This window comes from Serinus canaria, chromosome 1 (assembly GCF_022539315.1).
Source record: "Serinus canaria isolate serCan28SL12 chromosome 1, serCan2020, whole genome shotgun sequence".
Taxonomy (NCBI): domain Eukaryota; kingdom Metazoa; phylum Chordata; class Aves; order Passeriformes; family Fringillidae; genus Serinus; species Serinus canaria.
Window position 1 is genome coordinate 25,574,904 of NC_066313.1, and position 21,680 is coordinate 25,596,583.

Genomic DNA, 21,680 nt, shown 5'->3' on the forward strand with positions numbered 1-21,680 from the left:
ATCTTCAAAAAGCCGTACATGAGAGACAGCAGCCTGGATTTCTGTGTCTTCCTCACATCTAAATGCAGCAGGAACTTACTTTGCATGGGTCCTGCTGGTGAAGGGGCCTGGTACCATTTCTTGCCTCTTGGAGAAAGGGTGTTTTGCTGAGCTTAGAACTCTGTGGGAGCTGGGAAGTCCTCCATGGCAGGATCACATCCCTTAGAGCAAGGACTTTCCAGCAGTCCCTGTGCTTCTAGCAGCAAATTAATCTTCTGATCTTTGAAAGGCTGCCATTACCCGCATAACTACACTCTGTGTGTCTGTATTCACGTGTTTACCTTTATCCATATATCAGGAGGAAGAATTGCTTCATCTCCCAGCAGGAAACCTCAAACTTGCAGAGGCAGCTAGAGAAACAACAGAGAAAGAGGCTCACTCTTGATGCTCTGCAGGAGGATTTCATCACAGCCCTGCGTGGGTGGGATGTTCCTACCTGTCTCCACTCTCTAGGCATCTGCAGACATGCAGTTACTCCACATGTCAGACAAAAAAGAAGAGTTTTCCAACTGCAGATCTGATGCTCAATTACAGAATGGAGCCTGACAGCTACTACTACTGGGTATTAATAACTCTGCTTCACTTTATGGCTTTAACAGCTGTAGCAACCAAGATTTATGATGACACATTACGTTCAGCAATGCATCACATAAGGAAACTAATCTGACAGTGCCAGGTCACTGAGCTCACTTACAGGCTTTTAAGTGAGTTTCTTCTGCCAGATTTGCTGCCCTATTTACTGGATAAAAATGAACAACTTGCACTGTTTTAATATAACTCTATTGCCTCTGTTTGGCAGCTCACAGACTCTTTTCCTTTTGTCACATTGCCTTCCCGGGAGCCAAATGATCCTTCTTCATTCCCCATCCTCTGTCTGAAAACCCCTTGAAACATGTCCAGTGCTGTGTTTCCTGAAGAAGGGTACACCCCAGGAGAGGGAGGAGGGTGGAAGCTGGGAGGAAACACTGGAGCAACAGGCAGAGATGAGGGATGGAGCAGCTGTGGGAGAAAGGGACGATGACAATTGTCCAAGAGCAGAGGAGCATGGTGGCTGCCAGCATTCACTGTCTTGTGGCAGGATTTTATCTGTATCCCAGTCACTCTTGGAGAAAGTGTCTTGCGAAGACTCACACATTACTTCTCCCTAGACTTAGAATTAGAGCTGGCAGCAGCAGCAAAGTCCTAAATAACTGCTAAACATTAGGATGGTACCCTGGAGCTGTGTCTGGGCCTGTGTTGGCCCCTCAGCAGCCACAGCACCTGAGCAATAGCCCACGATTTTGAATCTCTTGTCTCAGCAGTGAGCTGTATATTTCCATGTTTTCTATCCTCATGGCACCATAATCCACTGCACAGACACAGGTGAATGGGTAGCAGAAGGCAGCTTCTCCTCAGGGGTAAATGGGCTCGTTCATTCCTCAAAGATGCATTCCTCATTATTCCTGCAATTTGCTTAGGAGCCTGGTCCAGCCAGCTTTCATGGCATTTCCAATCCCCATCCCAAGGACCCTTTGTGTGGCACCTGTGAAAAGCAGTTAAAAAGAACAAGTTTATTGTCAGGAGATCTAAGTTCACTGCAGACACTACTGTGCAGTGTACTGCTCCCCTGACAAACATTCAAGCTCTGCTAGTCAGAGGATAAAGAAAACTCTCTAAAACAGAGTGGAGAATCCTCTTTGTGTTTACAAATGTAATGTAAAGTATGAACTTTAAAGTATGGAGTTCACATTTCTTCCTTTGATTAATACTTTAACATCCCTAATAGCAGTGTCTGCTGCAGTTTATCTTTCTCTATATTGGTATCTAATAAATATTCCCAATAGAAAATATTACTTAATTAGTATTTTAATTGCTCCCAATGTGGCAACAGAAAATATGCTGCCCAAAATCATCGGTTATTGTCAAAAGGCAATATTATTTGAGGCAGAAATCTTGCTGAAGAAATATGCTTAAGAGGTGAGATCATTCAGTGTTTTAATCTTCAAGTAAGACATTTCCTTAGAAGTGGTTATGCTTCTGTCATGTGTGCTACTACTTCTCTTTGAGTTCCCTATTCCTCTTTCTAATTTTAGAAACATAGGGAAAAAGTGTTGAGAGACATCTGGATCCTCATGTCCAGCTCCATACCACCACAGGCAATCATATCACATATTTTCTTTTCTAGCTTCACCTTAAACCTAGTTTTATTCCCTTGCCTTCTGCAAGGATCTGGAATCTCATGATTTATCTCATTGGACAACAAGATGGCAGCTTCCCTCAAATCTGATTCTTGTGCCAATGTTATCCTTTAATTTAAATAGGTCATTTTGTTTCCTGTTATTTATCCCAGTGGGGCAATATTGGAGTAAAATAAATAATTATCTAACCCATCCCTATTCCTGCTCAGCTCTGGCTTTTTAGGTGAAACAAGGCTGTTGTGTTTGCTGGGCAAAAAGGAGCTTTCCAGTTTCCTCATTCAAGGCCAGCTCTTCTCCATATGTGTGCAGGTTTTAATTCATCTTTCTTGACTGTGTATGGCCAAACAGTATAACAGATGTAGTGGTGATTTTTTTTTTCCAATGCTTTGTAAGTACTTTTTTTACTTCTACTAGGATTATGTCAGCTGGCCTGTCCTAGGTTGTGCTGATTTTTCCCCCCACTTCTATTGAGTCCTGAATATCCTAACAAAAGGCAGACACCCCTGCATTTGATGAAACACTATGTTCTCATCAGAAATGGTGACTTTTGCCCCCAGAATGCATGATCTAGCACCCTGCACTATTAACCACCAGCTGATTTTTATGACACTGCATCTCCAAGTTGACTCCCGTCCAGTGATTCCGTCATTCCTGTCCGTGTGCGCAGAGCCTCCCACAGCCCATCAGGCAGAGTTTCCAGTAGCTGCTGTTTCAGCACTGCTCCAACATCCTTGTGAGCCCATCCTTGTAGGTTCTGGATGAGCGCCTGCTTTGGCTGTTCCAAATCGAGCACCACAGAGAACTCTTTGGCAGAGCTGGATGTCTGCGATCTCTGCTGACAGCTGCTCTGTCTAGGACAAGGTGCCTTCGGGGAAGCCCCGTTGTATTTCAGTAAGCCCACAGATTCACAGAATCACAGAACCAATTCGGCTGGAAAAGACCTCTGAGGTCATTGAGTTCAACCTATGACCAAACGCCACCATGTCAACTTGATAATGGCACTGAATGCCACATCCAGTCTCCCTTTAAACAACTCCAGAGACGGTGATTTCATCATCTCCCTGGGCAGTCCATTCCAATGTCTAATCTCCCTTTCAGTAAAGAATTTCTTCCTAATGTCCAGCCTGAACCTGCCACAGCTTAAGATGGTCGTCTCCTGTCACTTATTGCCAGGAAGAAGAGACCACACAAGATGGTCGTCTCCTGTCACTTATTGCCAGGAAGAAGAGACTGATCACCACGCGGCTACATGCTCCTTTCAGGCAGTTGCTGAGAGCAATAAGCTCTCTCCTGAGCCTCCTTTTCTCCAGACTAAGCAACCTCACCTCCTTCAGCCTTTCATCATGGGATTTGTGCTCCAGATCCTTCACCAACTTCGCTGCTCTTCTTTGGAGGCGCTTCAGCCCCGCAATGTCCTTCCTGAACGGAGGGACCCCTGGAAAATATTTACAAGTTTGTATTTATATGGGAGTGGGGAGCTGTATGTGGAGTTCGCGGGGCGAGCCCCCGAGGTGGCGGCCGAGGGCTCGGGGGCCGCTCCCGCCCGCTCCCGCCCCGAGCGCGGCGGGGCTCCCCGGGCGGAGCGCCCGGCGGCCGGACCGGCGGCCAGAGCCGCCCCCGCTGCCGGGAGGGCCGGGCCGGGCCGGGCCGGGCCGGGCGGGGCGGGGCGGGGCGGCGATGCCGGGCCATAAAGGGCGGTCGCGGGCAGCGGCGGGGCTGGCGTGGTTGCTCGGGGCGAGCGGCGGGGCCGAGGTGAGCGGCGGGGCCGGGGCTCCTCTCCCCTCTCCGGGGCGGGCGGGCTCTGCTGGGAGCGGGAGCTCGGCAGCGCTTCTGCCGTGGCTGTGGGTGCTGGAGGCGGCCTAAGGCGGAGGGAGCCGGACCTGCCGTCCCCAGCGCCGCTGGGCTCCGCGGGACAGGCCCGCCGACTTCTGTGGTGCTGTGTCAAATTATATGTCTTATAGGAGAAAGTTGCTGCTGCAGGGTAACGCACCTCGTCGTGACGAAGGTGAAGGTGTGTAGTCCTCGCTCTTTTTTTGCTTCTGATTGGAGTGTTCTACTCAATGCTCTTTACACTCGGTATTAAAGATAGTTAATTATGTATCAAAGATCGTTAGTGTGTCCTGCCTCCGTAGTGGTTTTCTTCCCAAGGAGTGAGTATCTTCAGGTGTCAGATCTTGTGGAGGGAATGGCTGGCAGTGAAGCAAGAGGCTTGGGAGATATTAGCATCCCAAATACACTGGATTCGCTAGGAATCTGTTGTCACTAACATAAACCTTGCCGAGTAGACAAACGCTCGTGATTAGGGGGTGGGAGGCTTTGGAGGTTGATAGCCTGAGAATTAAACTCTCTGCTGAACTGGAAATGAAATACTTCGTCTTCCTCCCCCCAGGGGCAGCGATGTGCATTATTCTCCTAGGTGAGAGTCACCAAGCAGAGCCAAGGGTGTGTGGTGGGGTTGGTCCAGATCCCTTCTGGTCACTGGGTGAATGAGCTGCGTGTGTTGTCTTGGCTGCAGAGAGGGCTACAAATGGGAAGAAGGAGAGGGAATAGTTTCAGAGGCCATACCTGAAAGCACTTGCAGCTTCAGCTAGAATTCGTGGGAAGACTCTTGTGTTCTTTAGTGATCTGAAGGATTTAATGGAAATACAGTGAGTTTACTGAGGAAATGTACTTCAATGTGCTTGAACTGCCTGAGAGCAGCTGCTGGCAGGCTTGATGCTTTTGTGTTCAGTCTATGTTGAAGCATTAAAGATCAAGCTTAAAGAACCTCTTGATTTGTCCTAGATTAATCGTCTTGCAAATCAGAGTTTTGTTTCATGCCTGCTGGTGCTGATGTGTTCCATGGCAGCACATTTGTAATGCAGCAGCTCATGCTCAAGAACAGAAGCTACTTCCCCAGAAGCATTTTAACCTCACTGAGTGCTTGCTCTAGGTTTGACTCTCTTCATCCAAACAGGTGGAAGGGCAAATGAGTTTCTCAAAAAATGAAAAGCTGTAAAAGGGGAGGTCTGAGATGACAATAGCTGTTCTTTGAAACTTGCTTAAAAACTTTCCATGCACTGTGCTATTGCACGCTGGGAAACTATAGGGTTTGGTTTTTCCTTCTCGGTAGGCAAGAGTTAATTGGGTTAAATTTGACTAGTCTGACCTTGGCAGCTGCAGTCTTCAGGAGTACTTGGGGCAGAAGAAGGTGAGGCCTGAATTAGTCTGTAGCTGTCAGGAAGCACCTGGCTACACAGAAACCTGGAACACTTAAAAAAAAAGGGTGTTAGCACCAGTTTGAGTTGCACGACTGTAGAACATCTGTAAGTGTCTCCATGCTACAAAAGGCAAGTGACTTAAGGAATCCTGTCACAGCTAGTCAGATCATTCTCTTATGCTTAAAGTGTTCAGACAAGGCTGTGACCAAGTCTGGTTAGTGAGATTCTGGGTGTTAAAAGAGTAACGTGAACTTGGTATGCATCATCTGAATTTGTCCCAGATCTTACAAGCTTGTTTGCTCTTCACAAATGAGCAGAACTTGGGGCAAGTATGAACATTTCCAGAAAGGTAGTTTAGTTAGGCAGTGTCTCTGAAGAAGGGTAAAGAGTTGCTTACAAAGACTGAAGTGCCCATTGAATGCTGTTACCTGAGTTTGCAGCTGAAATTCTGTCCAGGATGTTGCTTTTTGCAGGAGCAAGATGTACTTGGCCTTTATCCTGTGGGTGATAGAAGCTGGATCCTTTTTAGAAAGGAAAGCATTCTTTGTTAAGGAAGAAATCTTGTATCTCTGACATAATTTAAGAGTTATTAGTGGACTGAATGTTTAAGCCCTGAAACTAACACCTGAGCTCTACAGTTGTGTTAGTTGGAGACAGCAGTTAGAGCTTTCTATGCATCACAAACCAACTTCAAAGCCTGACTCTCAGAAGTCCTTTGCAATTCATCTCACTTCTGCTGGTGCTGCTGATTACTTCAGCCTTAGATTGTGTTATCTTTGGTAATTTCCATTTGACACAACTACTTTCCTGAAGTCTAATATCTTTTTTGCCTGTACCAATAGAAAAGCTGTGTCTCATTTCAGGTGAAAGGATTGCTGATAATCGTTAGTACATGGAGTTATTTCTGACTAGTTTGTTTCTGTATGAATGGACCGAAAAACAGAGCCTAGGAATAGATCTAGGAAGCACAAACAGAAGCTCTGACTTGTCTTTTTCTTTTTATATCCTACCTCCGTACAGTTTCTTTGGAGAAGAAGAGCCCTAAGATGGCAGGCAAAGGAAGCAGCGGAGCAGACTCCATGTCCTGCAGTGTTCTGAACTGGGAGCAGGTCAGCCGTCTGCACGAGGTTCTTACCGAGGTGGTTCCCATCCACGGCCGGGGGAACTTCCCGACGCTGAAGATAACTCTGAAGGACATTGTCCAGACGGTTCGGAGCCGGCTGAGCGAGGCGGGCATCGCGGTCCACGACGTCCGTCTGAACGGCTCTGCGGCCGGTCACGTCCTGGTCAAGGATAATGGGCTGGGATGCAAAGACCTGGATCTCATTTTTCAAGTTTCTCTTCCAAGTGAGGCAGAGTTTCAGTTAGTTCGAGATGTGGTCTTGCGATCCCTCTTGAATTTCCTGCCGGAAGGAGTCAGCAAGCTGAAAATCAGTCCCGTAACACTGAAGGAAGCCTACATCCAGAAGCTGGTCAAAGTGTGCACGGAGACTGACCGCTGGAGCTTGATATCGCTTTCCAACAAGCACGGCAAAAACGTGGAGCTTAAGTTTGTGGACTGCATACGGCGGCAGTTTGAGTTCAGCGTGGACTCGTTCCAGATCATTCTGGACTCCCTGCTCTTTTACTATGACTACTCAGAAACCCCCATGTCGGAGCACTTCCACCCCACTGTGATTGGGGAGAGCATGTATGGAGACTTTGAAGCAGCTTTTGATCACCTCCGGAACAAGCTGATAGCTACCAAAAATCCCGAAGAGATCCGAGGCGGTGGGCTGCTGAAGTATAGCAACCTCTTAGTGCGAGACTTCAGGCCCATGGATAAGGACGAGATCAAAACGCTGGAGCGCTACATGTGCTCCCGATTCTTCATAGACTTCCCAGACATCCTGGACCAGCAGCGCAAGCTGGAGACCTACCTCCAGAACCACTTCTCCAAAGAAGAGAGGAGCAAGTACGACTACCTCATGATTCTGCGCAGGGTGGTGAATGAGAGCACCGTCTGCCTCATGGGGCATGAGCGGAGGCAGACTCTCAATTTGATTTCTCTGCTGGCACTCAAGGTGCTGGCAGAACAGAATGTCATCCCTAATGCCACTAATGTGACCTGTTACTACCAGCCAGCACCTTATGTCAGCGATGTGAACTTCAGCAACTACTACCTGGCAAGTGCCCCTGTGCTGTACAGCCAGTCCTACCCCACCTGGTTGCCTTGCAATTGATCGCTCCCCTCGAGTGCTCCTGGCTGGAGACTGCTGAAAGCCAAGAGTGTAAATATAGACAACTAATAAGTGTCAGTTGGATTTTCTTTAATGGAAACATGACTGTATCACACTGTCCATTTCCTGGTGTGCAGTGGGATTATGCAGCCAGGCGACCTGCTATGAATCTTTAAGAGTATCTCTACAAATGCCAAAAAGCCTTATTACCTCTTCATAGGGAGAAGAGAACCGGCAGCCAGACGTTAAGAGGAGCACTTAAGGAACTTTGTACTAGCTCTGGAAGTGGCTGTTAACACGGGATCTAAGTGGAGTATTCAGTAAACTGGGTTGGTTAATTGACTGTAAAATGCCTTAAGCAGAAGCTGCTCCTGGAGTAGCAGCAAAACTCTGCTTTCTATTTCCTAACCTCATTACTCTTCCTCAGTCCAAGTTCTGGCCAAATTTCTCTTGAATTAATTGTGCCAAGACTGGGCTCGCTCGTGTTATGCTTGGGTCGCTTTCACTTTGTGTCTGTGTGAGCTGGTAACAGTATGGATACTCTCTGTCTTGTAGAGGACATAAATGTTGTTTCCTGTAGTGCCTATGGCTATGTGGTCCTGCCTTGAGTTCAAGATTAATTTCTTGGAAGTTGAAGATAGTTTAGTAAGTCTATTCATAGAGCACAAGCTGGTTACATTTTTCTTGACTACAAAAACTTGGAAGGTGGCATTAATAAAAACACACCAGAACATAATCTCAAACTTGGTAATGTAAAAAGTCCTTGAAATGAGGAATTGAAGCTTTAAATAGGATTGGAGCCACAGTTTGAACAGTTAGCTTGGAAAAATATTCTTGAGTCCAGCATGACGCTAAAGCTTTTCTGACTATCTTTCAAAACAATTTGGGCACAGTTGAGAGCACAGCTCTTACTTTGGGGTTTGACCAGATTTTCTTCTTCACAGGCCTGCAGCAAAACCAACAAAAACCCTGAACAAAAATCCCAAGTCACTATAAGTTGCAGGATTATGTACTCCTGCCACAGTACGAATTCTGAAAGTGCCTCCTAAAATGAATTTATTGTACAACTTCAGGCCGGTCCTGGAGGTTTGCCTTTCTGTCACCACTGAACTTACTGGGTTATCACTGTCACCTGGTCACTGTATGAGACAGCATTTTGAGTGGTTAGGCTAAAATTCTTCCTTCTTACTGCTCTTAGCCCTCACTTGCAAAGGTGTACAAACCCTGAGCAGAGCTCTCCCCAGAAGCTGTATGTGTTGAAAGTCTGGGCCTGAGTTCAGAATAGTCTCTGGAAGAGTATGCACTCCCTTGGAGGTACAGAGGGCTGATCTTCCTGAAGGGTGTGTGCTGAACTTGCTGCTTTGAGACTCTTGGGCTTTATAAGGAAGGTTGAAAATTCCTCAGTTATTTATGTAGTGGTGTTATTAACAGGATGATTTTCACTGAATTACAATAGTAAAATTCATATAGCAATGATCTTGAGTTTCTTTTGTTTAACCAGAGATGTAGACTAGAAAGGCAAATCTTAGAGCTATTTATTATGTGCTGGTGCAATGTTCAAGAATGCTTGTTCACTGAATCTCTTTTATTACTTCTATAAACTATTTATTACTGTTTCTGCAAGCTTGTAAGACCAAAGTGCCTGATCCAACAAATGATTAAGGCTTAGAAGGTAAAGCAGAAAGCAGATGGAACATCAATGTTTGGTTGCCATTCAAGGTGGAAAACAGCAGCAGTGCTGTACTTAAATGGTAAAAATGGCCTGCTTCTCATAAGACCAAGAAGTTCTTTCCACTTTTCATAATTACTTCATAAAGACTGTCTCAACAGAGCAGTGAGGCTACTTCTCTGCTCAGACTTAATTTAGCTTAGGAAGGCAGGGAGAGATGCTGCCCACCAGGTGGACTGTATGTAGCTAAGCAGGCTTTAGCCTAATTTCCTGAGCAGTTTTGATAACTTCAGTAGCAAAAAGACAACTTGGTGGATTATATTGTATGTTTTTCTCATTAAAGGCTTCCTGATTAGTCAGCCAAAGTAGCTAAACTTGAAAGCAAACCCAGCCTTTTTCATTAACTGTGGCTTGGACTTGGTGTGGTTTACAGATGAGGCATCTGTCATCCAAGACTTTGACTTTTTAAAAACTATCATGATGCCAGTGTTGTCATATGTGTTAAACTTAGTGCAAGCTTACTGCTGGAATGCAGTCCTAGGCAATAATAACTCCTGCATGGAAAGCAATACTTGGCCTAGTATAGAGTGTCACTGTAAAGAAGACTTAAGAGTTTGTAATTACTGTCCTCTCTTGCATAGATGATTTTGAAGCCAGCCTGTGCTATAGCCATTGCAGAGGTGAACAGGTGCCTCGAGGGGCTCAGACTCAGGTATCTGCCTTCTCGGTGATGTCATGGCTGATCTTTAGGAACTGTTTTTGTGCATTGGCTTGTGTGGAAGAAGTGGTGACATGCTTGGGAGGGGTCCTCACAAGCTGGAAACACAGACTTGTTTTGTTAGTCTTTAATTTCTTGGCTGCTGGACATCAGGCCAGGTGCATCTCCTGTTAAAGGAAATGCTAGAGAATGAAAAAAGCCTGAATTGGATTCCTAGTGAGATGGAGCTATGGAGAAGTTAAGTTTCCTGCCATAACTATTGTGCTTTTCTGATGTAACTTGATGCTGAGGCCTCCGAGGAAGCTCCACATTGACTTGCTGCTCTCTGAACAGCTGAGTGCCTGGGTTTGAGCTTTGCAGGACTCCTGTGTTCCCTGTCTGATTGTAGGGATGCTCGGGCACATGGGAAATACTGATGCTTAGTAACCTGGCTCTTAGATACTAAACCCCTGAATGGTTAAATTGTATCCTGAAGCTGCACACTACCTGCTGCATTGACCCTGGAGTACCAGGGATTGCTGGGGCACTGCTCATCCCATTGCCTTCCAAATAATCCAGGCTTGGCAGGTGGAGCTGGTGTACTTGGTACCTTCTCATTGCTGTGCTGCAAGTGCTACCTTTTTCTGTTCTGGGTGGTCCTGGCAGCTTGATGGTACAAGTGGCAGTGGCTTAATTTGCTGTGGGTTAGCTGGTTTGAGTTCAGGTTTATGGTGATCCCTGCTGCAAGGGGTAATTTGAGAATGAGCACTAGGTAAAAGTGATGACCCTAGGCCAAGTCTAGGATGCCTGCTTGGTTCAGTCACCCCTCGGCAGTAATAATGCCTCTGCAAATCTCTTCTAACCTCTTGTGTGTCATGTGGAGCTTAGAGAGACACTGCTGTGCTCCAAACTGTTACCTGATACATTCCCTCCGGGCAGTGGCATTAAAACAAAGCTGCAGTAGCACTCAGTGCATCATTCCTCAGGATCAAGCTTCTACTAACTGGGCTGTGGTGTAAAATAGCTGTTTTCTTCATAAGCACTGCTGGACAAAGCCAGTCTGGGGTTAAGCACCTGTGGACAGCATTTATTGCCAAGTTCCCCTTGACTTGCAGTTCATTGTTGTGGCTTCCTCGCTGTAAGACAGACTTTTTAAATTGATAGAGATGCTACCCAAGAGACCTGGTAGAAGACTGTGTTTTAGTCACTTTGGTAAAATCCCTGTGCTGATCCATGGTCACTGTGACAAGTTGTAAGCTAAAGCATAGTTGGCGCTTACTCTGCTAAAGATTTAATTATTGCTGTGTTTGTCCTCAGCTCAGTCAGTCAATCACTAAGTTGGGGGATTAAGACTACTGCTTGCTTCTGAACAACCATTTTTCGAAAGATCTTCATGCTTTCACTTAATCATCTCCTCTACAAAGCAGTAGGCAGTATTTAAATCTAGTCCAAATACCTAAAGCTTTTTTTTGAAACTTAAAGATCCATATTTTGGACTTGAGTTCTGGGGTTAAGCATTTGGTATGTGCCTAGGCTTTGTGGGTTCCCGATTCCTAGAATAACTGCTGATGTTTGTAGTGATCTCTGCTTGTCACTATATGAGTAGTTGGGAAAAGGCCTCTTAGAAGAAAACCTGGACAAATTGCCTTAATCCTAAACTGTCAGTGTACTGATGGCACTTGTTTCCCATTCCTCTCATTCAACTCAGTCAGGATTCTGTAGTTAGGCACAGGAATGAGCAGTAAGTTGACCACAGCCACCAGCAGCTTGGTCTAATTTGGGCATTGGGAGAGCCAATTGAATAATAAAACTTCTAACCCTCACATCTAAATTTTGCTCAATTGTTTCTTGCATACAGCTAAATGTATTTCACAAATGTTCTTTATTTTCAGTGAAGCCAGATAGAGAGTGGGACGTTGGTCTGTAGTAGAAACTTTGGGGGGAATGGTTGGAGCACTCTGGTTTTTCTCACTTACATGTCTGGATTGGGCTTGTCTCTCTGAATAAAACTGCACTTCCCATTGAAATTTAGAAGGCCTTTTTTCCTATGTTTCTTGTTATTTTTTACTATTAAAAGAAGTCAGCTCTTGTAAAACCTGTTTCTCATCTCTTTGGAAGAAGTGAGCTGTGTTTTGGGTTTTTTTTTCCTTTCTCCCCTCCCTCTTTTAGCTGGCAAAACAGGATACTAGAAATATTTGGATTTGTGATGAGCCCAAATGTGAGATTGGTCACAGTAAGTCTGTCTACTGTTCTGCACTGTGGTGGTCACTTGTCATCCTTGGAAATTGGGGTTTGGACCTTAATGATGCTGAAATTCTTGTGCAAATAAACGTATGCTAAACCACTCTTGCCTCAAGCTATTTTTGCATCTAAATAATGCTGACAAAGTATCTGTAGAGCTTGTTGACTGATGGGTGTGCAGGTGCACTTGTGAGGTGAGTAATAGTGTGGGTACACAGTACTGCTTGCTTTAGATGTTATTTGAGGTACATGTTTTAAATCTGCCTCAACTTATTGAAGACTGGTCAGTTAAGTGAGACATGATTGATCTTACACTTTCATTACAGAGACAGCTTCTAGAGAACCATTTTTTCCCTGTCTGACCATCATCTGGTCTCAGCTTTAAGACAAGGTGAGAGACAGACCCAGACCTGTTAGGTGGGGTCTGGTCTGAGCTAGAGCCTGCCAGTCTGTTCTGTGACACACTCCACTCTATGGAGCAGCACTCTGCTCCTGCAGACTTCAACTCATGACCCAAGGGGGTGAGAAACAAAGTCAGCAATTGTTCTTCAGGTTATCTACAGGTTGAAAGCCTGTCCTAAACATTGGTGCTACTGTTAACCAATGGCCAGTGGGAGTTGAGCAGGTGGAAGCTGAGTGCAAGCTAGGGTTGTTTGGCAGTCCTGCTGCTCTTGCTCTAGAATAAAGAATAAATGCTTTTAAAAAGTGTGCTTGCTTCTAATCCCCTCCAGAGCTCAAACTGCAGCCTCAGTTAAGTATTGCTGGAGAATTTCCAGTCTCCGGGACCTTGTAACATGTGCAGTGGAAAGGTCTGTGGAATTTAGAGGTGGTGTGATCCCATGGAAGCAATCATGAACCTTGTGTAGTCCCTTTTCCAGATGTAATTTCTTCCCTATGAACTTAAATAGAGAACTAATAATGCAGCTGAGCAACACAAACCATCTGCTATCACCTAAAACTCTTACCTCAAGTCCTGCTTGCCACACCACAAAAGCTTTGGAGTTATTTTGGGTGCCACCCTTTATATTTCTAGAAAACCAAGCTCAGCTTTGCAGGGTCAGGTAGTGAAACAACAAAATATCTGTGCTTAGGCAAGTGCTGCCAGAGTACTCTGTATGTTCCATATAGAGCTTATATAATGGTAAACATTCAGAGGTACTAAAGAAAGATGCTTTTGCACTATTGCAGTGGTATTGTTAGTGAAAATAAGTATCCTGTTCTGGTGTAGCTACTAGAACTCTGCATCATGCTGTGCAAGATGAGCTCAGTCTTGTCATGAGGCTGAGGCTTTAGACACGTGGTATTCTATATTATTGTCATCATTCTGTCAGGTGTACTTATTCTCTTCTTCCTTCTGTGATGGAATACTTAATATTTTTGCAATCAGAGTGTTCAAAGTGCCCTCACAGAGACAGAGTAGTTGGTCCTATGAGAGAGAGAAAAAAAATCTGTGCTTTCATGCTCATTTAATATTACATATTAATATATTTAGTTCATCAATACATTAAATACCTGCAGTTGGCATTTTCAGTAATAAAATAACCCTTATTTATTCAGCACATATACACACACTTGAATATGGGCATAAAACATGGCAGTTGTGTTTTGCTGCAGTAACAGTGCTGTGATCTGTTCTGCTCCATCTCAAAGACTTCCACATCCTAGGGGCAAGACTGCCCAGCCAAGGGAGTGTTCAGCCTGCCAAACCTTAGTGATTTTCCTCCTAGGAAAGGGTTGAGTCATCATGCTGGGAAAAAAAGTGAGGCTTGACAAAAACTCTGCAAAGCAGCTGCTACAGCCTAAGCTGGTAGTTCGTGTATAGGATTAAGGAATCCTATACATTTGTTGGAGTTATCCCATTGACTCTTGGCTAAGTGGTTTCATTAACCAGTAGGAATGAGTTCCCTAGGCTGTGCTGCAAAATGTTGGGCTGATTTTGTCATTGGTAAGTAGATTAGAGGACACAATCTATATCACCCCACTTCTTGGGGAGTGGAGTAGTGCAAACTCTGGGACAAGTCTGGCCAGCACAGAGGACTGGCTGGTCTAGTTTGTGTCAAGAATCTTTTGTCACTGAAAAACCTCTGTAGAAACCCCTGCATACTTCAGGAGCCTCCCAAGGCTTGATTGCACCTCAAGCAAAGGGAAAATTATCCTCCCTTGCAAGAGTAGGGTTGAAGTGTGAGAATTCTACTTTAGTCACTGCCCCCATGCAGCAAGGGAAATCTGAGTGTGCCAGATATGTGGAATGGGAATTACACCCCCAGACTGCTCCCTTTGTGGGTGCCCTTCTTGCTCCAGAACTGACTGTCCACCTGCAGCAGTTCCCTTCCCCACCCCCTCTCTGTGGCTTATCTGAGAAGTTTACTCTGAAAGCTGTATCTGAATGCTCCTCCCTGAAAGTTGGTGCCCTGAGCTTACCCTAAAGATAGAGGCAATGCATCGTGTACTGGGAGAGCCTGTTCTAATATTTGATTGTGGTCATTACTGAGCTTTTCAATTGCATTTTCACACTGGGCTTTGGACTTCATCTTCAGCCTGTGGATTGCTGCAGCCTTATCAACAAGGCTGAGAAGTCCCAGACAGTCTCCTGCTATCCACAAACCTGTTCAGTTCCTGGGTGGACTGCAGAAAGTGTGTACTTGAAGCTTTATGTTTGTATACATTCGATTAAGAATCTGGAAACGTTTTCTTCTGTAAATTCCTTGTTCCTGTTTCTTGTGACCCAGCACCAGCTGTTAGCCCAGTGCTCTACATACTCCCAAAAAATGGTGCTCAGATTTTGAGCAGGGAGTTCTTGATGTTTGTTTGTAAACTCTGCCTGCCATTGTTACCGTGGCATGCCAAGTGCTTGTGCAGAGTCTGTTATCCACAGAGATTTCAAATTCCATCTGCTGCTTTCTACCATCTGCAATCAACAACATCTGTGCTCCTGGTTTCCAGATGTGGTATTTTGCACTTGGAGGTACTAGAAAAACATTTTGTCTGAATTCTGTGGGCGAATACTCACAAGGTGGATGGACAGAGTAACTCACCTTCGTTGTTTCTCTACCATGCTGTCTTCAGTGTTGCACAGTTCTCCCAGTTTTGCGTTGTTCTTGCATACTGAAGGGTATGTGACGTGGCTGTGGGGCACTTTGAAACCTGCAGGTGGTTTAAAACCAGTGTCAGCACAAAGTCCACAGAGGTACTGGATGCAGGTTATTTTGGGAGTTTTTGTTTGCTCTGCAAATACAGAGCAGAGACAGCAAAGAAACCTTATATTCTGTCAGTGCTTAACAGCAACTCCTCAGTCCTTTCCTCTGCACCCCCACATTTAAAACTCTGCAGTTAAAAATGTCCTTGGGGCTTACTGTCTAATTACTGATTTTACTTACTGTTAATAAGGAATAGATGAGGGGTCAAAGGGTCTTTGGTTTGGCACAGCTGAAGTGGAGAGCTCCATGTTTCTGCCCCTGCCATCACATCTCATCACACTCATCTGCCTGTCTCGCTGCTCCTGTGGGGCTCCCCAAATGTTGCACAGCTCTGACTGATTCAAATTTCAATCAGCCAGGACTGATTTAAATCTCTAGACCCCCCTGAGTTTCCTTCCACTTTGTCCTCCTGGGCAGCTTTTCTTAAGGCTGGGACAAAGGAAGTTATTTTGGCGATAAGAGCTTGCTGCAGGCACAGTCCAAATTCCCTGTGACAGCAGTGGGAGTCTGTGCAGTGCAGTGAGGGATTTGCTGACAGCCTGGCAGACCTGAGTGGCATGGGCTCCTGTGTTACAGCTGTCCTGCTGCCCAGCTGCACTGGGCTGTGTTTCCCCAGCCCTGTCTGATCAGTGGGAGCAAAATGTGCAGATGGAGCTCAGCCTCTGGCATCAAATTCATGGAGTTGCTCCAGAGAAATGCTGCTCGTGGGAAAAAAATACCCCCAGCAGCTGTTTTGGAGCAGAGGAAAATTTGAATGTGGAGTAATATTCCAGCTAAAGATGTGCATGCCTCAAATTGGTGGTTAGCATCCCTCCTTGCAGCACTTCTCTAGTAGAAGGAAGATTCCTGTTTGTTACCATTTCCCAGCCCAGGGGCCCTGAAGAGAGGAGAAAGCACCTTTTGGTAACAGAGGGACCTGCCAGCAGGGCCAGGAGTGGATATTTTGGAAGCCCTGCCTTTTGATGGAGTAGGAAGGGAAAGGGAGGCTGGATGGTATTGGGGCATTTCAGAAATCAAATAGAAGGCTTTAGGTTTTTAAAAACCCCACACAGATGACCCAGGAAACTGGCAGAGAGATGTTCCATCTTCTTACAAGCAGGTCTGACTTCAAAGTGCAGCAGAGTGCCAGCAGAACTTGCAGTGGGGCTGTGTTCTACCCATGCTTAGGATGCTCTACAATTGTATTTTGTAACTTTTTGCAACAGTCAATTGCAACGTAAATTGTGGCTAATGTGCTCTACTGTTATCAAGTGCTACACGTGGCTCTCCTCAGCACTTATGGTGTGAACTGTGGCCTTCAGAATGCTCAGCCAAATTTTTGTTGACTAGTTAAAGTAAATAAAAAATTTCTGTATGGGTATAATTGCAACTACAGTTATGAGTTTCAGTTGACCAGGACTTGAATTTTCGTTTTAATTGAAGTACTTGGTGAGAACATCTAGTTAAAAAAAAAAAAAGGAAAAAAAAAAGGAAAATAAAGGAAATTTCTTTCATGAGTAAGAGTTCATTTGCTAGCAATGTGATACTTGACAAAAGTGTCTTGCTGTAAAACTGCTTGTGAAGTTATGCCTTTTAATTCCAAAGCAGCAGCTTTTACTTTGAGGGTGCTTGCTGCCTGATTGCTGGCTTCACTTACTGCTAATAAGGAGTAGATGAAGAGTCAAAGGGTCTCTAGTTGACCTCAGGGATCATTTGACTGATTTGCAGTATTATAATACCAGATCATCATCAGAGAGTTTGTGTCCACTGCAGCCAAAAAGTCCAGATCTCAGACCTCATGGAAAAGTACTGTTACAGTGCACTATAGCCCTTGAATAAGAGAAAAACTGCAGGGAAAAAAAAATAAACCTGTTTTTGTTTTGGGTTTGCTTGTTTGTTTTTGGTTTTGTTGATGTTTTTTTGATGATGACTGTTCTTCAGGCTGTTTCAGGCATGCTTGACAGATTGCAAATCATGCTTCATCTCAGAAGAGGAGGTTCATTTCTACGCACACTGCAGTGTAATGCATGACAAACAGGCTGCAGTGTCATTGCACTGGCTTGTGGCACCACTTGAACCAGTCTGACAGCCTAAGTGGCTGAATTTTACATCCATTGAAATGACTCTACTTTTAAGAATTGCATCAGAGGACTGAGAAACTGCAGAAAGGTGTTTAAGGTTCCTGTGGCCAGAGCTGTCTGAAAGGCAGTGGTGCCCACTCTGCCTCTGGAGGAGAGGATTTCTGTGCATGGATCATTTTAGAGAGGGCCTGGGGTGCTGCTGAGCCCTGAGCAGCAGCACAGAGCCCTTCAGTGCCCTGCCACAGTCACTGCAGATTGATGTGAAGTGTCCCTTAAACCTCACCTCCAAATGGTGCGAGTTAAGTGGCAAGTGTAACCTTGCCCCCAAATTTAATCAGGTTCCACAGAAACCGAACATACTTTTTTAATTTTTCCAGTGGTTTAATTTCCTTTTTATTTCCGTAGCAATGGATTCTTGAGAATCCAGACATGCCAGAGTGCTGGCAGCTTACCTAGACTTTAACCAAATCTTTGTTCTCACAGTATTGAGTGAGCAGAGAACACAAGCACTGAGTAAACAAGGTGTAACTGCTCTATAAATGTTGTAAACAAATATTGAAAGAGAGGGTTTTAATGTATGGAGGATCCTTGTTACTTATTTTATTTTTTTATTATATCTTTAAAGAGCTAAAATCTTACTTTCATTAAATAGTTGCCATTTTCATTTTTCTTCAGGTAAGTCCTGGTTGTAGCCTGGCTCCCAGGTATCACCTAGCTATTCCTGTCACAGATGATAAGAACAGCAAAATGTAGGTATGACTGTTGTTCAGGCTAATGTTTTACCTCCTATGCTCCAAAGTGAAACTGATTAAAAAAAAAAAAAAAAAAGAAAATCTGGTGTGCACAGACTCGCAACACTATTTTTCTTTCACAAAAGAGTATTTATATAAATGCTTTTCTTTAAAGAGATGCATTGAAGCTAGCCAAGGGGTTTATTTTGGCTGAGGGTTCCTGACATACAGCCACCCAAAATAAGCTGCTCATGGCATTTCACAGCGTGCTGTGTCCTGTGCCCAGGGTTACTGTGAGCTGAGGCAGCCCCTGGTGTCAGTGCCTGGCTGCAAAACCTGTCTGGGCTTTTCTGCTCCTTGGCACTTGGGCTTTGGGTTATCTGGGACCTGAGCTCAGCCTCTGGTTAACCTTTACAGCATTGCTTCTTATCCCAAACTGCTGGAAATATGACAAAAATACCAAGAATTTTCTTTCAAGCCCAGGGGAGATATGTCAGCCTTTCTGGTGGCTCTGCAATTACTGCGTGGGTCTGTTCTTGCAGGCTGCTGGAGCTTCCTCTTCTCCCTGTCAAGCTGGGTGCCAGTGACTCAGCCAGAGTCTGCAGGGGTTATGGTGGAGGTGTCTCCTGCAGGGATGAGTCTTTGAGTCCTCTGTCTTGCCCTCTCACGTACCACTTGTGCTAGCTTTTGTTTTTTTCTGCATCTGAATGTGGCAGGAAGTGCTGCTGCCACACAGGAGCAGAGACTCAGAGGCCAGAGCTTCATCACAGAACAATTCACATCTTTAAAGCACACCCAGTCCATGCTCTTAACCATTTTTCTCCAGTTATCTTTGGTTGGGTAAAGTCTCTGTCAGCCCCACGAACTTCAAGGACTCTCCCTCATTTCCAAATGGAAATGACTCCAAACCATTTAGGAGCCAGAATTAGAAAACCAGTTAGTACTGGGTCTGTGCTGGTGACCACACACCTGAGATTGGTTCAGCCAGGGGGCATGCAGGGGTCTGGAAGCTGTTTTTGGAATATCCAGATGAGAACCTTTAGGATATGAAACTGAGTATTCCTGCCAGTGGTTTGGTATATTGTGATAGGTCTCCAAAAGCCTAATGTCTCAACAGGAGGAAATTCTGAGGGAGATGGATAGAAAAAAAGAATTGTGGAGAAAAATACTTTTTCAAATGGGAAAAGTTCTTTAGGAGAACTCTATTAAATAGACAAAGGGCTGTGGGTGCAAGAGAGATGATAGCTTCAGCTAAAAGCCACCGTAATGAGCTCAGTGAGATTGGAAGATGATGACACCCCTGAGCTGGCAGGGGGTAGAAAAAGACATGCATCAAACTCATTTTCCAATGTTAAATTCCAGTTCATTTTTAGGTGGTTTATTTTTGGTTGGGTTTGTTTGTTTGTTTGTTTGTTTGGGTTTTTGTTGTTGTTGTTTTTGTGTGTGTGTGTGGTTTTGGGTTTGTTTGGTTTTTGTTTGGTTGGTTGGTTTTTTGTGTGGTTTTTTTTTTTTTTCCCCCTTCTTGTTGGCTGGTTCGTTTTTGTCCCGGTCCCAGCTTTCCCCGAGCAGCAGGCACATCCCTGTACCCCGGGGGTGCCCCGCGGAGCGCTCAGCACCGCGGACAGCGCCCGGAGCCGCCCGGCTCCCGGCGGGGCTGGGAGGCGCACTCGCGTGTGTGTAGGACGTTTGGGTGTTGCACACATCCTTTAATGAAGAGGGCTAATTAACTCTTAGAAGCTCGTTCATTTGGCGGAGGAATTTCCAAAAAATGAGGCGGAGACGCTGCGGGCGTGGTGAAGCAGCAAGGAGATGGGGAGGGATGTTCCATGTGATCCTGGTCTGAATGGAAGGCTCTAGAGGGAGAGCCTGTTTTCCAGGAGCTATTCCCACCAGCCTTTCTGAAGACAGCCTCTCTCTTCAGCTCCAGATCAAGCCTCATGTCCAGTCTTCTCAGGGCTTTTCTTGTACCTGTCACCTGTACAAATACCGTGCACCCAAGTACTCAGTGGTCCTTGTGGCTTCCTAACAACTCGGGATATCCTGTGATGGTGACAGCTGTGGCACATGTGTGGTAGTTCCACAACCACAAATGGTTTTATTTTATTGAATCCTTTCACTCTGAGAGCCTCATAAGGACCAATTCATTTGCCTTTCAGAACGAGAGGAGAAAGTATTTTAACCCTAGTTTTATTTCACAGAGACCTGAAAAGAGAAGGAAAGAGAAGAAAATGGAAATCAACACAAAGGAAAGTCCCTTTTTTGGGATCTTGCGAATTCTGTGTCCATTCAGGGTCACCTCTACACTTCCCATGAAGCAGTTTTTCTTGCAGCCTGGACTCACAAGGCTTTTTTTACTTCTTCCTCAAAAAGCCACCGACAAGCAGTCTCCAGGCAAATCCTCTTTAGGATTTCCTCTGTAGACAGCTGCACAAAAGAGATAACTCTGGGCTAGGACTGTAATAGAACAAATGTGAGAAGAGCTTTCCCACCTCAGCTCCCACCTTACACTCAGTGGATGCTGATCAAAACCCACGAGGGACTTGTTTCCAGACAGCTGAGACCCCTCAAAAGGCAGAGCTTACCTGGATGTTGGTTTTGAACTGCAGTGTGAGCTCTGAGGCCACATCAGGAATCTTGCAGCACTGTCAGGGCAGCATTTTCACTTGTGACCTCTAATCCCCTTGACATGTGGTAGAAAATAAATGGGTAGGCCATGCTGTTTGGGTTCCTCTGTAGATGTTTGCATGGAAGAGCAAAATAAGAAAAAAATAAAGAAAATATCAGGGTAAAGAAAATATCAGGAGGAGAGCGTGTAACTAAGGACAGGGAGGTCGTGACTGGACCAGCCTGACCAGGGAAAGAAAGAAGTGGAACTTTCTTCTGCCAGTGGAAGAAAGGAGCTGGAATACACAGATGGCTTTTCTGGGTGTGCCTGTGAAAGCTCTGACTGGGGAATGTGCCCTGCTGTGCTGGTGCCCCCAGCCACAGAGGACTCAGCTGCTTCCTTCCAGTGCAGCCCCTCTGGCTGGGGAGAAGAAGGGTGAAGAGTTTTGGGGGTTAGCTTGAAAGCCTGAGTTGTTTTGAGTGGTTTTTGACTCCCAGGAGAATGAAAGGTCCCTTCAAAGGTAGAAAGAGATGGAGAGGAAAAGCTGGGATGGGACTGAAGGGAAGAGGGATCATGCTGTGGAACGGCGTGACCCAGGCTGGCAGCTCTCCTAGTTAGGAAGAATCATTATCCTCACCCCCAGGAATAAAAAGGTGCTGCTGATGGTGGGCAGCTGGGAGATCAGGACCCCACCCAGGATGGCCTGGGCCTTAGTAACCATCCTTTATTCTCCCTCCTCTCCCACAGACCCCAATCCTGCTTGCTCCCCTCTCCACTGGCCCCCTGCTAGCCTGCCTTTCCCATCCCTCTGCAGGGCTGCTCTGCAGCTGGGCTGGTTTCATCCC

The 21,680-nt window shown here is 45.4% G+C and overlaps 1 protein-coding gene and 1 long non-coding RNA gene across 5 annotated transcripts; one reads left to right on the forward strand and one right to left on the reverse strand.

Moving 5' to 3' along the window:
- Nucleotides 1-801: 801 nt before the first annotated feature.
- LOC108961339 (uncharacterized) lies at nt 802-15,374 on the reverse strand. Of its 2 annotated transcripts, XR_001989574.2 has the most exons (3): nt 15,278-15,364; nt 3,542-3,651; nt 802-1,561 (listed from the first exon to the last, which is right to left on the reverse strand). It is a non-coding gene; the product is annotated as an uncharacterized LOC108961339 (long non-coding RNA). The 2 variants fall into 2 exon arrangements; XR_001989573.2 differs by lacking the exon at nt 3,542-3,651 and having other exon boundaries at nt 15,278-15,374.
- TENT5C (terminal nucleotidyltransferase 5C) lies at nt 3,941-12,345 on the forward strand. Of its 3 annotated transcripts, XM_030234995.2 has the most exons (3): nt 3,943-3,968; nt 4,178-4,227; nt 6,437-12,345. In XM_030234995.2, the coding sequence occupies exon 3, from the start codon at nt 6,463-6,465 to the stop codon at nt 7,636-7,638; it is 1,176 nt and encodes a 391-aa protein (XP_030090855.1). In that variant the 5' UTR covers nt 3,943-3,968; nt 4,178-4,227; nt 6,437-6,462; the 3' UTR covers nt 7,639-12,345. The 3 variants fall into 3 exon arrangements, with proteins under 3 accessions (XP_030090856.1, XP_030090855.1, XP_009100851.2); XM_030234996.2 differs by lacking the exon at nt 4,178-4,227 and having other exon boundaries at nt 3,941-3,968; XM_009102603.4 differs by lacking the exon at nt 3,943-3,968 and having other exon boundaries at nt 3,981-4,227.
- Nucleotides 15,375-21,680: the final 6,306 nt, after the last annotated feature.